The 14,222-nt window shown below is 47.5% G+C and overlaps 5 protein-coding genes across 5 annotated transcripts; 3 read left to right on the top strand and 2 right to left on the bottom strand.

Annotated features, from left to right (window-relative positions):
* Positions 1–195: 195 nt before the first annotated feature.
* N7532_001429 (uncharacterized protein) lies at positions 196–1,282 on the bottom strand (the record flags this gene model as incomplete). The annotated part of the gene is made up of 4 exons (XM_056613923.1): positions 196–236; positions 437–542; positions 691–884; positions 931–1,282. The coding sequence occupies 4 exons, from the start codon at positions 1,280–1,282 to the stop codon at positions 196–198; spliced, it is 693 nt and encodes a 230-aa protein (XP_056478964.1).
* A 1,373-nt stretch (positions 1,283–2,655) lies between these two features.
* Positions 2,656–4,341, top strand: N7532_001428 (uncharacterized protein; the record flags this gene model as incomplete). The annotated part of the gene is made up of 1 exon (XM_056613922.1): positions 2,656–4,341. One exon carries the CDS (start codon positions 2,656–2,658, stop codon positions 4,339–4,341), a length of 1,686 nt encoding a protein of 561 aa, XP_056478963.1.
* A 1,352-nt stretch (positions 4,342–5,693) lies between these two features.
* Positions 5,694–6,125, top strand: N7532_001427 (uncharacterized protein; the record flags this gene model as incomplete). Its single annotated transcript, XM_056613921.1, has 1 exon — positions 5,694–6,125. One exon carries the CDS (start codon positions 5,694–5,696, stop codon positions 6,123–6,125), a length of 432 nt encoding a protein of 143 aa, XP_056478962.1.
* Positions 6,126–8,346: 2,221 nt separating this feature from the next.
* On the bottom strand, positions 8,347–10,512 carry N7532_001426 (uncharacterized protein; the record flags this gene model as incomplete). The annotated part of the gene is made up of 1 exon (XM_056613920.1): positions 8,347–10,512. One exon carries the CDS (start codon positions 10,510–10,512, stop codon positions 8,347–8,349), a length of 2,166 nt encoding a protein of 721 aa, XP_056478961.1.
* Positions 10,513–13,036: 2,524 nt separating this feature from the next.
* On the top strand, positions 13,037–13,634 carry N7532_001425 (DUF3716 domain-containing protein; the record flags this gene model as incomplete). Its single annotated transcript, XM_056613919.1, has 2 exons — positions 13,037–13,315; positions 13,365–13,634. The coding sequence occupies 2 exons, from the start codon at positions 13,037–13,039 to the stop codon at positions 13,632–13,634; spliced, it is 549 nt and encodes a 182-aa protein (XP_056478960.1).
* Between the last annotated feature and the right edge of the window lie 588 nt (positions 13,635–14,222).

Here is a 14,222-nt window from a genome sequence, read left to right as displayed (position 1 = left end):
CGTTTTCTGCCATTTCGATATGGTGCAAGCGATGTTAATGTGGGGAAATCACGCATGACTGCGAGAAATAACTGCTGGTAGCCAAGCTTTGGGTTCAAGTTTGAGCTTCCCGGAGAGTACACGAAATCGCAGTCCCCGACTTGCAATCGGCACATTCCCGGTCGCTGATTAAGCCCTGAGTAGCTGCGCATAAACTCATCTGCCATTGAACGTTTTGGTGGCATAGGAAGTAGTTGCTTGAGAGCCATAGCACATGCCTCAAAATAGAAGAAATCTCTCGTGAATGTATATAAGGAAAGAATTTTCCCTTGGGTTTGAAGGATATTCTCTAAGACTACTATTCGAGATTCTTCTGAAGGAAGACGAGGAAAGATTTTCTTTTGCTCCATCATCTCTTCAATCCTCTCACGATCGTGGTCCGAAATCGATGGCATACATGTCTCGAGTAGGGAGACAGTGTCCGGGTCAAGAAATGAACCAGAATAACCACTCAATATGGTGTTCCACTTTGAATACATGAGATTTAGGTACTCAATAATTTCCTGGATACCGTTAGCCCGAGTTAAGAGCCTGGAGAGTAGAGATTCGTACCTCCTGACATCGAATTGATAACCACCTTCCCAGGTACGAAATTTTGAGAAACTTCCATAAGCCTCTAAAAACTAGAAGCTTATCGAGTGCCCTTCGTACGTGCCTAGAGTCCTTTTCTAGGCGATTCATTTCACGTTGGGCAGACTTGCTAAGTCTTCCGCGCCACTTGAGCTCCGCATCCACATCTCCAAGTTCCTGGTACATGCGGATATTCTGGTAGATGTCACCATCACAGAACGGCTGAGCGTTTGGGTGCTCTTCACGAATAATAACCTGGAACTCCTGAGGAAGACCTACTTCATGAGAGAAGAATAGCGAAAAGATGAATGCAATACCTACTTTCGGAATAGAGATCTGCTATCCACCATTTATCCCAGAGAAATCTGTCGGCGGCGAGTACACGGTGTTTTCCATGAAGAACGGTAAGCTTAATATCATCTGGAAGGTCGAGAGTTTGAATCTCGCTATCATCCCGGTTAGGGAGAATGTTGTCGCAAACTAGAACTTTGATAAAGTTATCCGGATTGAGGCCAATGCAGCCTTCGGACTGAAATTTCTCCACGAGAACCTGGATGTGTTCCTCTCTGGTCGTGCGGGCGCTGACGCCAGTAACATCTAGATTGTTTAACCTAACCTTGGCCCTCCCTCTGTAGAACCTCCGGGAGGCTGTCCAGTTGTCCGAGCTAGGCATGAAGTTGGGCAGTGCGAATTTTTGCAGTCAGTAATATTCATAAGTAATAATGTTACTTGGGAATAATATTGTCCTGGGTATAATATTAAGAACTTGAATATTGGAACACAGAAATATTTTGCCTCGCTGAAGATTAAAGGAGAGGAATGTTGTCGAGTGAGAAGATTTCTCGCATTAAATGTTTTGAATGTGTATTTTTGAACCAGAGTGAACTTTATTGGCACTAAAAATTATCCCAGGTCAATATTCTTGATTCCACAAAATTAAGTCCATAAAAAATTATAGCACTAAAACTTTTTACCTACCAGAATGTTTAGCCGAAAGAAAAATATGGGTCTCCAAATATTTTGCCCAACCAATATTCTATGGCTCAAATGTTCCCTATTCCCCTTTGCTCCCAAACGCACGCAGTAGCGTCGAGTGGGGCGAGCGTGGGCGTCTCGCCCTCTCCCAAAAGACGTGAACGGATTGCGCATTTTGCATAACAGGCCCTTTAAAATCTAGAGAATATGTAACCTGGGGTCTCGGATTTTTAAACATGCCACGAAAAGTACGTTCTAAGATCGCCAGAAAGGCCGGTCTGTTCGGCGTGCATATTACGATCGTTCGTCATTCCGGGCGCACGGCCCGCTTCATCCACTCCATCTGGCCGTCTCACAATTGACCGGTAAGCTTGATCGTAATATTACTGCAGTTCTAGAGTATTAATTCATTCAGTACGAAATAATCCCTATCCAAGAAAAGTTTGAGGAGGAATGTAAGATTCGCGAGGCTAAAATTGAGTCGCGATGGCCCAGAAACAATAGTCTCTATAGGGAATCTGTTTTAGAATTTTACTGTACATAGCTTGTGGTCCTGCGTAGCGCTTGACATATACGTAGCGTAGAATTCTGCGATTGCTCGTCGAAGCACGCTTATTTCAGCCTGCGGCTATCTCCGCCCAGCAACCTAACAGGTTCATCTTGTAGTATACATAGCATCTACGCATGTTCCAGTTGCTTCACGAGTAAGATATTCTTCGTTCACCAGCATGCTATAGTCACGCCCTAAGTGCCCTTCCTGGCCTATCTGCCAGCACGCCTACCAGCATTTGCTCCAGTCACTCCGTCTGTTTACAGTACCAGTCTGCCTGACTGCAATCGTTCCTTTCCATTTTCAATGTGGAATTCCACCAAGCGGTTATCAGGTACAAGTAGGAAAACATTAGGGGTGCTGTTAAGCGCTTCGTAGGAGACCTCAGAAGGCCGACAAATAACCAATACATAATGCGAAAAAAGAAGTCGAAAAATGAAAGGTGCTATATATAGACACATCTCCTTATAAGTAGTAAAAATTCCGGCAATGGAACCTGTCTTCTTACTGATACAGCCATAATGAATTCTCATTATATTGAAGAATACGAAGCCGCAACCCCTTTGATTGCCTCTATTCTATGGGGCGACAAGACTGAGAGAAATGAAGTTATCAAGCAAGTCGAGGCTTTGAACAACCAGATCTCCGCGAAAAATACTCTTCTAAATCTTTCAATCGATGAGGGGCTAATCATTACTCCAGCCTTCTCGATAGCCGCAGATATCATAGAGGAAGCCTCGCTGCAATATCTGGAATCTCGAGACACTGTTCAATTTTATGAAGTCGAAAAATATCTCAACAGCACAATAGATGCATATCAGTTTCCTTCTACATGGAAGATTGATTGGAATCAGTTCCTTGACTACCACTTTGCCTATACTGGGGATCGAGGAGAGGAAATGATAGGGGCTTCCACAGATGAAAAGGACCCTGGGAAAATTCTACTACCCCCACCCTCACAGAATAGGGTAAACACCAAGGATAAGGGTTTTGCTGGAGGGACCTTCTCCGAAAAGTCCTCTGATGTGAAGCCCTTCGACGGGAAGCTATCAAGCAAGAAGCCCGCTGAAGACGAGTCCTTAGGAGAGTCGTCTGAGAAAAAGTCGTCTAGGGAAGAGCTATCTGAGCCCGAGAAAGAAGCGTCCGAGAAAGAAGCGTCTGAGGAAGAGTCATCCGAGGAAGAGTCATCTGATGAAGAGTCCGAGGAAGAAGAGACCGAGGAAGAGTCATCCGAGGAAGAGTCATCTGATGAAGAGTCCGAGGAAGAAGAGACCGAGGAAGAGTCATCCGAGGAAGAGTCATCTGATGAAGAGTCCGAGGAAGAGTCATCTGAGGAAGAGTCCGAGGAAGAAGAGACCGAGGAGAAGTATTCTGAGGAGGAAGAGTCCGAGTATGAAGCGTCCGAGGAGAAGTATTCTGAGGAGGAAGAGTCCGAGTATGAAGCGTCCGAGGAGTCGTCTGAGGAGGAGGAATCTGAGTATGAAGCGTCCGAGGAGTCGTCTGAGGAGGAGGAATCTGAGAAAGAGTTCGACGAAGAGTCTGATGAGGAGCCCTACTTTGACGAAGGTGTTAAAATTAACAAGGAATCGATATCCGGCCAAGATTCTTTACCAGACAAAGATTCACTCGTTTCCGATAGAGCCGGAGTGTCTTTCACTAAAAGCGTTGATCCCGCTACAAGTCTCAGTTCTTGGAAGAAAAGTGTCTCTCTAAGCTCTATTCGTCAGAATGCCCAGCAGGAATTTGGCTTTTTCCTGGCCGAAGGGTTTGTCCTGGGAAGGCTTGCCTCACCGTTTGATAACATGGTCATCGTTGGTTTTACATGCCAAAACTCCCAAACTGCTCGTTTACGACCAAGGGAGAAATATGACGATCAACTTAAAGCATCCTCCGGGGAAGAGGTATCTTATCGCGGGAAATCTAAGATAAAAGGTATTGGACTAGTGGCTTGGGAAGCTGAGAACTGGGGTGACTCTGTCGCGGTTATTTTTCCAGTAGAAGGTGCAGATTATCCGCTCACCTTCCTATGGGTACACTGGGAGAATGGGGAATGGACATGGGAGTCACGGGACTTTTTTAGGACTTTCTTGAAGGATTTGTCTTCATTTGAAGTCGATGTTCTCATCTATCACATTGCTACTTCACAGGAGGCTTCTTATCAGGAGAAGATGAAAGGAAGGCGACCCAATTTTCCTGTTCCTCAATAGTATATAAAGTCAATTAAGGCTAGTCTCAAGGGGGTTTCCGGTGCACTAAATTGTTATGCGCAGTAGTACTGGCTAGGCGCGGTGAAACTGGGTTCCCTGGGTGATACTTGCCTCAAGTATGCGTGCCTTCAAGCTGGTCCGCAATCGTACCGTTGCGTACGACGCCTTATACGGGCTCGGGTCTTATAGGGTGCTTGCAAAGGTGCGCCAGTCGAAGTGCGCCAAGTAGGTCAGTCCGGAAAGCTCCCCTACTTATAGGATGTTTGGCTTGGTCGACATGTGAAGATAAGAGTCAAAGGTGTATCTAAGTAATAATGTTTGATTGATCGCGAAGAACTAAATACGAGTGTATGATTTGTCGTCATTGTCTCTTAGAGGCAGAGCCTTTCCGTCATCTGGTGGTCTATTTTCGGCCTGTTCCATTTTCGGCCCGTTCCATTTTTGACTTCGTTATCTTTGGAGTAGGACTAAGATACAAATAGCCCTGTTCGTCTAGCGAACAGCAACGCGATCACATTCATCGGCCAATATGGGAAAAGGCAGCAAGAGGGGCAAGAAGCCCAACAGTCGCAGAAACCAGCCTCCAAGCGCGCGAGATATTCAAGCTCCTGTCACAGACAGAGAGAATACAACTGAGCAGGAGGGAAACCTGACTCGTGAAGAATCAGCCGGGGAAGAATTTGCCTCAAATGCCGGAGATTCTCAGGGGTCGGACTCAGAGACTGGCAGCGAGGGGGGACAAAGAAGGCCCACCAGCTGAGGACAAAACAAACTCCGTCAAAAAGTGGGTGAAAGAGGTAATTCGTGACGAAACAATTGGCTATAAAGCTAGGTCAATTGAAGAATTCTTCAATTCCGAAGAAGTTGACGCCAGTGCTTGCAAGCCATTTTTCGAGAGACTCAACCAAAGAATCCGAGCTGCAAATCACGAACACTAAGTAGCCGACCTTGATGAAGGAACTATTCCATCTGAAGCATATGACCCAATTGCAGATTCCTGTAGAAGGGCGTCCTGGTAAATAAAAACAACCCAGAAGAGGCATGGGATGCTTTTCATCGGACTCGCGACCTACTCAAGCAGGTCAATCGACGACACCACCTACCCAGGCAATGGAACTTTCACCACTCTTGGTGCGAAAGGCTATGTGGACCTGATCCGATAATCCGTGAACCTTCAGAGGAGGAAAGGGAAATATCGGAGGACGAAACCCAAGCTGTGTATAATGCGAGATGAGAGCAGAAATCTACCGATGAGTTTTCGAGGTCGGATGATCCTGAGATCCCAATCGAAAACCGACCAACAGGTCTAGATTCATTAGAATCCAGGGAAATAAAGGAGCAACGTCGGCACAATGGGGGGAAGGTTCTCTACTGGTGGCCTAAAGGTACTGGCTCGCAAACATTTGTCCGCTACGGAGATCGCTCTGCCCCGATTTACCGAATTAGAGCTGGATCCCACGAAATATATGACCAAAAGCGTTGAAAAGGTTCTTACGACAAAGACTCGTGGTAATCAAAAGGTCGAAATCATGAAGAATGGAATCCTATGCGAGGAGTGGCGGTTTAGTCGACAGCATGTGGAAGATATTCGCGGCATTGGTTGGAAGGTTGAAGACGATGACGAAGTAGGCATCGACCCCTTGTCATTTATTCAACCGGTGCCTCATTCCGTGTATTCACAAACACAAGCCTTGGTTAAATGGAAAATGGCATCGTCACCTTGGAGGGCAGGCAATTCATCAGACGTATCACGAACGGTTCCTCTCTTCAAGGAGACCAGGTAATCTACCAAAAAGCAAAGGACCTCGAAACTGCCTATCGCCTCAGGCATGGCTGGGACTAGTCTGATAGTGAGGTCGACCCTGACGATGAGAGATCGCCTAAGTATTATAGAAATGCGAAGCGTCGGACTGGAATTGAAACCGATACTGAGACTGATAGCGATGGCTCCTCACTGCACTATCCTAATCGGCGACAAAAGCGAGTGCCTACTTTAGCTCGTCATCGTGGAAGAACTCGAGCTCATTTTGAGGACGACGTGGATACGCAGAGCGATGAATCGGGATCGGGCCACGTGAAGAGGATCAGTGTTAGGTCAAGAAGATTAATCCCCGCGAGGTCCAAGAAAAGGCAATTCGAAAGACGAAACGATCCGCACTCTTGGAAGAAAAATTGCAACAGCTTAAGATGGACAAACGTAGGGGGCGTTAGCGCACTTGAGGTAGAGGGGTTCATGTTGTCTTGCTATTGACGTGTCGAGTACTTAGACGAGCAGGTCTCGCTCTCAGAATGTGTTTGCACTTTTTGCTTTTTCATACTTGACATCTCCATTTCAAACATTTTTAGATACACTGTAAATTACGCATGATCTCACAAAGGATCCCCAGAAGACAACAGGCTCGTTTATGTCACGGTCCAAGCGGGCGAACTAGTGTCGGGGAAGTCCTTCCGAGCGGCAGCGTTCCGGAATTTAGCCTTACCCGAAAACTTTACATACCAACGGCGGCTACAAACCCGGCGTTATTGGTCAGCAAACAGCTACTCCCACCAATTTAACTCAGAATGTAATGTGTTGCTTTATCGATGTTACGTTGAAAAGTTCCCGCATCTGCGAGGTCTACCTTTACGGTAATCACATTATCCTCTTTTCCTTCTACTGGCCGATCGATTTCCCAGCGACCTCTATATGTTGATCGTGCCAGGATCAGCTCAGAGGTCGCATTCACCAGTGTTTCCAACGCCCTTACCCCTCAGTGACAGCCAGCAGCTGACCGATCCTGCGCTTGTAAGAGGAGCAGACAAGGGCCAATCGATCGGAGGCCCGGGGCTAAGTGGGGCTGGAACACTACTGGGCTAGAACACCCCATATCAAAAACCACTAAGGCAACCCTGGCACCAGCTCTCCTACATTTCATACCTTCAGTTATCTTAGAAACAGAGACCTTGAAAGTTCCCGTCTCCCTCGCCATAGCTTTATGTGACTGAAGGTGGTAGGTAGAAATGTTGACACTTTTGCATCTCTTTCATCAAGAAATTGTCTGTACGAAGTTTCCCACAGGTCGGTATGAAGAAATGGGGGAATTGCCGCTTGCTCTTTCCTTACGTTTTCTCAGCGATGTTTCAAAGGCCAGACTCAGAAGATTATCTTCTAAGATGGGCCACACTACTTTACCGGGGTGCATGGTATTACGTTCAAAAGGAATATCGTAGATGGGACATGGCATCGAGATCAAAAAAGAGTGAACTTACTAGATGCCGAGAAAGTAGAAGTCTTTGCGAGTACTGCGATGTTAGCAGATGCAAACTCACTAGGCGGCCGCGAGGAAGAGGCGGAGCAACTTTAGGAGCAGGTCCATGGAGACGAGAAAGACGAAGTTCAGCGCGGACTATTCCTTCAAGCTGACTAGTATGGCCAACCTAGTATCCGCGCTCTGAAGCCAGATACTTCCACTTCTTGATCTGAGCACATTTTTCAACCTGCAACTTTTATTAGCTAGTAAGGCAAATACCTAGTGATCTGTCCAGCCAAATGCTCGCGCTAGGGGAAGCTAGATCTCCGCGGACGAGCTTATTGTTGACCACAGAGCCCTTATATATTAGACAAGAGCACAAGCGCATAGTTAAAATCGCGAAACAATTTGATGTGGTACTCTTTCTGGATGAAGTGGGTGCATCCATTTGCGGGATCTTGAATATTATGAAGGCAATACGATCTTCACCTCCTGTCTGCAGCCCAACGCAGCCCGATATTCCCTATGACCGGACGTCGACACAAGGTTAATATCATCTCAAGCAGGTAGGGTGTTCATTATACCAACAAACCAGTTCAGTATACGGAGTGCGAGTTGCAGGAACGCATAAATATTATGCATAATGTGATAACTTAGCCAAGACTGTAAACATACTTCTTCTCATCCCGTGATCCGATGGAACGGACATCAACGAAGTCGACTAACATGGTGGTGTGTAGGGCAAACTTTCGCTTATGTGCAGGTAACTGTTAAGCTAGACAAGAGTATTTGCCTGCCCTCCTAGCACCGACGCATTGCGCACACCGGATATTGGCTTTAGGAACTGGCGGCCTTTCAACCATTTCACGTCCTCTAAATCAATGACCACTAACTGGCCGCTGAGGTCATCCCACAACATATTGCGCCACTCACTATCATTGTGGACGACTCCGTGCGATCGGAGCACAGCCAGAGCTTTGTCGCGCTCTTCGCGAAGAAAGATGGAATTCAGATCATTAACAGTATGCTGAAGCCGCATTCCAGACCAGCTCAGGATCATCATCCGGGCCATTAACTTCCCGTGGTACCAATATGCAATGCGAGGCTTAAACTCTCCAAGATAGACGGGGATTTGCCGACCCTGTAAGCTCCTGAGGCGCTGGTAATTTTTCACTTCAACTTGAAGGCGACGCTGCTTTTCCACTGTTGTTGCTTTAATAATCACAGTATATCCGTGTGATAGGAGAGTGGCTTTTATGAGGTATCCTGTCCGACCACGGATATGCAGCTGCTCGAACCCAAGATTTCGATCTTGGGCAAGTTGATCATGAAGCTGGCGTGTGAACTCCCGTGGCCCTATAGAGTGACCTTGGGGACCGTGAAATTTCCAGTTAGGGCATTTCTTATCCAGAGGATCTCCGTTGACTATCCCGCGGATACAGGCAATAGTGCAGTATGGTCGTGTAGATTGCCTGTCTCTTCGAGAATTCTGTTTGTTGTCCCGGCCGGCTTTTGTCCTTTTGCTTGCCCTAGTTGATTGATGTATATTGCTCTGGCTGCGGCTCGATCGGCTGCGTGATACTGCTGCGATAGATGGTGAGGGCGATTCCTCCTCACTACTGCTGCCTTCCGTCAACGAGGGCTTCCGTGTAGAGGTGCTAGGTTGACAACGGGCACGAGAGCGTGTGTTGTGTATTTTCAAATCTTGTTTCCAGTGCGAGGGCCGATAGTTTGAGGCCGGTGGGTCTTTACGGAGAGTTTCAGGAATTTCTCTCAACACATCCAGATATTCGACCTCCCAGGTCGACAGATTATTGTGTGCCATGTCGTGCCACTCTTGAGACGGACCTTCAGCAACTAGTGCTTGAAGGGTGAATGCAAGCACCTGTCCAATAGCAGTCCTGTGGAGACGCCATTTATCGTCTGCCTGCACGTCCTGATTCGGGATAGACAAGAAATATTGAACAATTGTGGGATCATCCTTTGGGATATGGAGGAAAACAAAAGCCTCCCCTGTGCAGATGTAGCCGTATCGAATTCCACTGTCGATCATATATGAGAATATCTGAGTGACCACGGCAGCAACGAGTCGGGTGGTATAAAATTCAAATGTGTCACCATCCTTATTAATGACGTCGCGAGCTAGGTCCATCTGGTGTAGACCCGCTACCAATTCAGGGATTGTCAACTTGTGCGGTGCTTTGAACTCCACTGCATACACTGGTATATATTGGTCATTAGTTATAAGGTGCACACAGAACTGGTCGGCGCGGCGATTGCGTCTTCGTGCAGTGCTAGTGCCCTTCTGTCTCCTTCTTCCTCTGCCACTTCCATACCTAGTGTTCACTGGTTGTTGGGGTGTCCGCACGTCCTGGAGATTCATTTGCTCTATGCTGTTCTCCTGTGAAGTTGTCGACGGGTTCACACGGTCATAGAAAGCGACTTGGCCCCGGATTCCGAACTCGTGACGAAGATGTCCATTATCTCGCAACGCCTCAATAACCGTTTCGACAAAATAATCCACTGTGTCTCGCTCAAAATTTCGAAGGGACGCTTCCGAATAAATCGGCCTGTTCTGGATTCTCTGAACGAAAACATCTATTTGAGTATCAGATAGGAAAAGGGGGCGCGAGGTAAAGGCGGCTATGCGATCGAACTTTTGCCAGATTTGCTCTTGGAATTGTGGGAAGTCAAGCCAGGGGACAATGCGTTTTGGGTAAAGCCGGTTGACTGGGTCGGTCGCGTCGCCCTGGGTCGTGAGGGCCGCATTAGACTCAACGCGTATCGCTTGAGACAAAGAACGATGGCAGCGATCGAGAAGGCTGTATAATGTGTTGGGCTGCAGTCGCTGTTCGGCTTCCACTCGCGCTTTGGTCTCTGCTTCACGCGCCTGCCTCTCTTCGTCGAGCTGACGTCGTAGTTGAGCGATTGTTTCCTCCATTGCTCTTCAAAATTTAGCACATAATCGAGCGACAAAAAACTTCAGTCAGCACCGCAGGGGATCTGCCATGGGGAACGGACTGTCAGGGCGAAGGGTTGAAGGGAGAAGAATGTGACTCGTAACGTAGTTATTTGCTTACTGCTTACTCATCCGTTAACGTAATTCACAAGCGAGTCGATCACACAACCGAGTCGATCAGCCAACTACAGTCATAATTTTGATTTGCATATATTACCACCACAGCGCAATTAAATTAATAGCTACTGCTTCGGACATCTATTTATCTCATGCCCTATCACTCCACATCCACTGCATCTTGGTGGAGCCCGAGTTCGTTGCGTACTGGCCTGATTTGCGATCTCCACGGAGGTTGTAGCTTCGGCTTCAGCTGGCTGTTGGCTGGCCTGTATCAACGCACGCGCCTCTGTAGCACCTAATGCTGTATCATGAGATATTTGGCGAGTGGATCTTGATTGCTTTTGCTTATTCTTTGTATTTGCAGCACGTAGGCCCCGGTTTTCTTCGGCTAAAAGCACTGCGCTATGCATAGCCATATGGCAGCCCTTAATCAGTTGATCAATGGCCGCTTTGGTGGGCGTAGGAAGGCTTTGAGATCGATATTTAAGTAGTGCCTTAACCGAAGATGCCTGCCGATGTAGCTGCTTAGAGTTGTGTGGTGTTATAGGCATAAAATCGGCTGAACTGTTGCTTCCACGGCTTCGGGGTGGTGTTGGAGCTTTTAGCCGAATATTGATCTTCGAAAGGACTTGAGTACGATCAAATGGCATAATCCTGTTGCTTTGAAGCCACTTTGTATAGTGGTATCTTTAAATGCTCGTAGACGGGCCTCAGGATATGCCGAAAGGAAGTCAAGCTTGTCGATATGGTTGATGCCATTCCGAGTTAGGCTTTCGACAAGCTCACCATATGCACGCTTTAGGGGGGCAAAGCAAGCCACGTCAAGTGGCTGGAGTAAATGCGTAGAATGCGCTGGCATGTAAATTGGTATAATATCATGTTCCGTGCAGATTTGATCGAATTGAGCCGTTAAATGACTGCCGTGTCCATCAAGGACTAGTAGTCGATATTTGCCCTTCGAGCGGCCTTTAGTGTATGGAATAAAGTGATTCTTAAGCCAGTTAAGGCCAATATCGTCAGTAGTCCATCCATTTGCGCTTTTGTCGATTTTCCAGCCATCCGGAAGGTCATCAAACCACGATTCGATGAAGACTTTGCCCTTAAAGATGATATACGGTGGAAGGTGCCAACCAGCGGCGTTGATTGATTCCACAGCAGTCACCCACTCACGATTCCCAGGTTGTAGCATCGATCGTTTCCCATAATATTCGGCACGAGTGATCACTTTAGCGGTCGCAGTTAGGCCCATTGCGAAGCCAGTCTCATCAAAATTGAAGATATCCTCGTTGGCGATGCCGTACTTGGCTATAACTCGCTGTACAGAGTCGAACCACTCGCCAATGACATCTGGGTCTTCGCATTGTGCCCTTTGGTAGTCGTATCGACGACTAAAGCGACTCGCGATCGTGTCTGCATGACGTTTAATGAAGTTTGGGACCCAATTAATGCCAACGGTCGGAGGACGTGTAGGTCCACGGCTTGCGAGTAGTAAGTTGGCCATATCTTTAGCCAGGCTTGGCCGGGGAGGATTTCCACGTAGATCCATAGATAGTATCCATTCAATAAGCGATTCTTCTTCGAACTGGTCAATTTACGACCATTTGCGCGTGATTCTTGTCGGTATTGCTGACCGCGAAGCCGGCTATATAACGTGCCAAAGGGCACATCAAAACGGCGCGTAGCTTCACGAATAGAAGAGACTTCATGGTTTTTGATGGCTTTAAGAGCTAAGAGGATCCTACCTTCCTGCTCGACACGTTTTTGGGCATTTTGAGAGCGAATTGGTGGCATAGTGGGTGGTGGAAGGTAGTGGAAGATTAAATAGGGGACGCGACCGCGTTGGCTGATCGACTCGCTTGTGTGATCGACTCGCTTGTGGATTACGTTAGTAATCATTGAATGACGTAATCAATGGGCGAGCCGCCCACCTGACCTGCTACTAAAATTGAAAACAAGATTAAACCACCAAAACGCCGTTGAATTCAAAAACCATCTATTAGTGCAACAGATAATTACATGGCCAATTTTCCGGCAATTACTACAGGTTAGCGATGCGCGCATGGCTGGTGGGGGTGGCAAATTGGGACGTTCTACCGGTGCGGGCTGAAGCTGTTCAATAGCGTCTTCCTTCTCCTGCAACGCAATTATTGTACAGTTGAGAGCCTGAGCAGCCCCCATTACAGCACCATTATGCATTTGATAGCTCAGTTCAGCTTTGGGCGTCAACAGGAACTATAGTTGCGTAATGTTATACTCCTTAGGCCGTCTATCCTCAGCTTATATAAAGGAGCTCTCCTCCCGCTTAGGAACTTAACTGCTTCACTAACCACCTCGATCGTATTTTTCTGTCATTTGTTCGATCTCACCTCTGTTGCTTGTGCCTGCTATGGATCTCCAACCCGCGTGCCAACTGCCCACTGTGGCTGCGCAACGCTCATATGATCCAGCCTCGGTCCTCCCTGATAGCAACAAATTTCTCAACCACCTCGTCAAATTCCGCGATAACAACAATCGCGAATATGTTCGTGTCCAGCTCACTGCAGCTGGTAATGAAGCTCTTCGGGCACTCTCTCATACCCCTATCCAGCGCGAGGTCTGGTCCTGGCCATGTTACGAATTCACGATCCGAGTGACTAACAATGAACCCTGCGTTAAGGTGGCCCAGGTAAATCAGAGTCTAAGGGCCTCGTATGATTATGCTAATTCGCTACTAGATCAAGACGGCTCATCCCTCGTACGTGAACGCACTCCTCACCGCTTCTCGCGGAATCCAGATGCCCAATCCCTGTGAGCATTCCACCAATAGTCTTCCCTTCGGCGGGAACGTACGCCTTCCTGGCACCTTCAATGGCGCATGCGCTAACTGCCAATGGCGCGATAATGCTTCTCAATGCACGCTTGGGAACCGCCACGAGCGTCAGTATATCTCGTTAAATGCTGGCGAAATCCCTGAGCCTTCTCGAGTCGAAACCTTGGTTGACTGAACAAATGTACGACATATTCATGGAGATTTGGTGATGGTGAATGGGTGTGACTTTTTCTTATTGTTAGTTTCTCCTTTTTTGTTTTTGCTTTAGCTGTTTTTCTCCTGAACAGTCACCTAACATCATGGACCACGTAATCTTAAATCGTCGATGAAGCCTCAACAAGTGTTATAGGTACGAGAGAAGTTCGTGTTTGTGGTACTCCTTCGTCCGTCCGTACTGTATCAGCCATCAACTAAAAACGGGGAATCAACATAGGGGAAAAGGGAAAGTGACCTTCGGCCGTTATCACCTTCCCTACCCGGGGTATGTATTGTAGTGGGGAGATCCCCTCCCCTACTACAGGGGTGCCATCCAGACTATGTGACATAGCCGGCAGTATACAGTGGCCGGATAGCTAGTTCTAGAATACACCTTCTTACACCTCCCCGACCTGACCCCTACATTTGGGCTTCTCGCTGTTTCCTGATTGCTACGCGTGTGTTTTGTGGTGGTTTTTCTGCTGAATCGACCCGCACGTCTCAGCGCGTGCAGCCATCGAGCGTTCCCCTCTTCATATGGTGACCGACGCAGGGGGGATTGATTTTC

Source organism: Penicillium argentinense, assembly GCF_028826775.1.
Source record: "Penicillium argentinense strain IBT 30761 chromosome Unknown utg000002l_segment0_segment0, whole genome shotgun sequence".
NCBI classification, from domain to species: Eukaryota; Fungi; Ascomycota; class Eurotiomycetes; order Eurotiales; family Aspergillaceae; genus Penicillium; species Penicillium argentinense.
The sequence above is the reverse complement of the archived record's forward strand: the minus strand, read 5'-3'. Positions and strand labels throughout refer to the sequence as shown.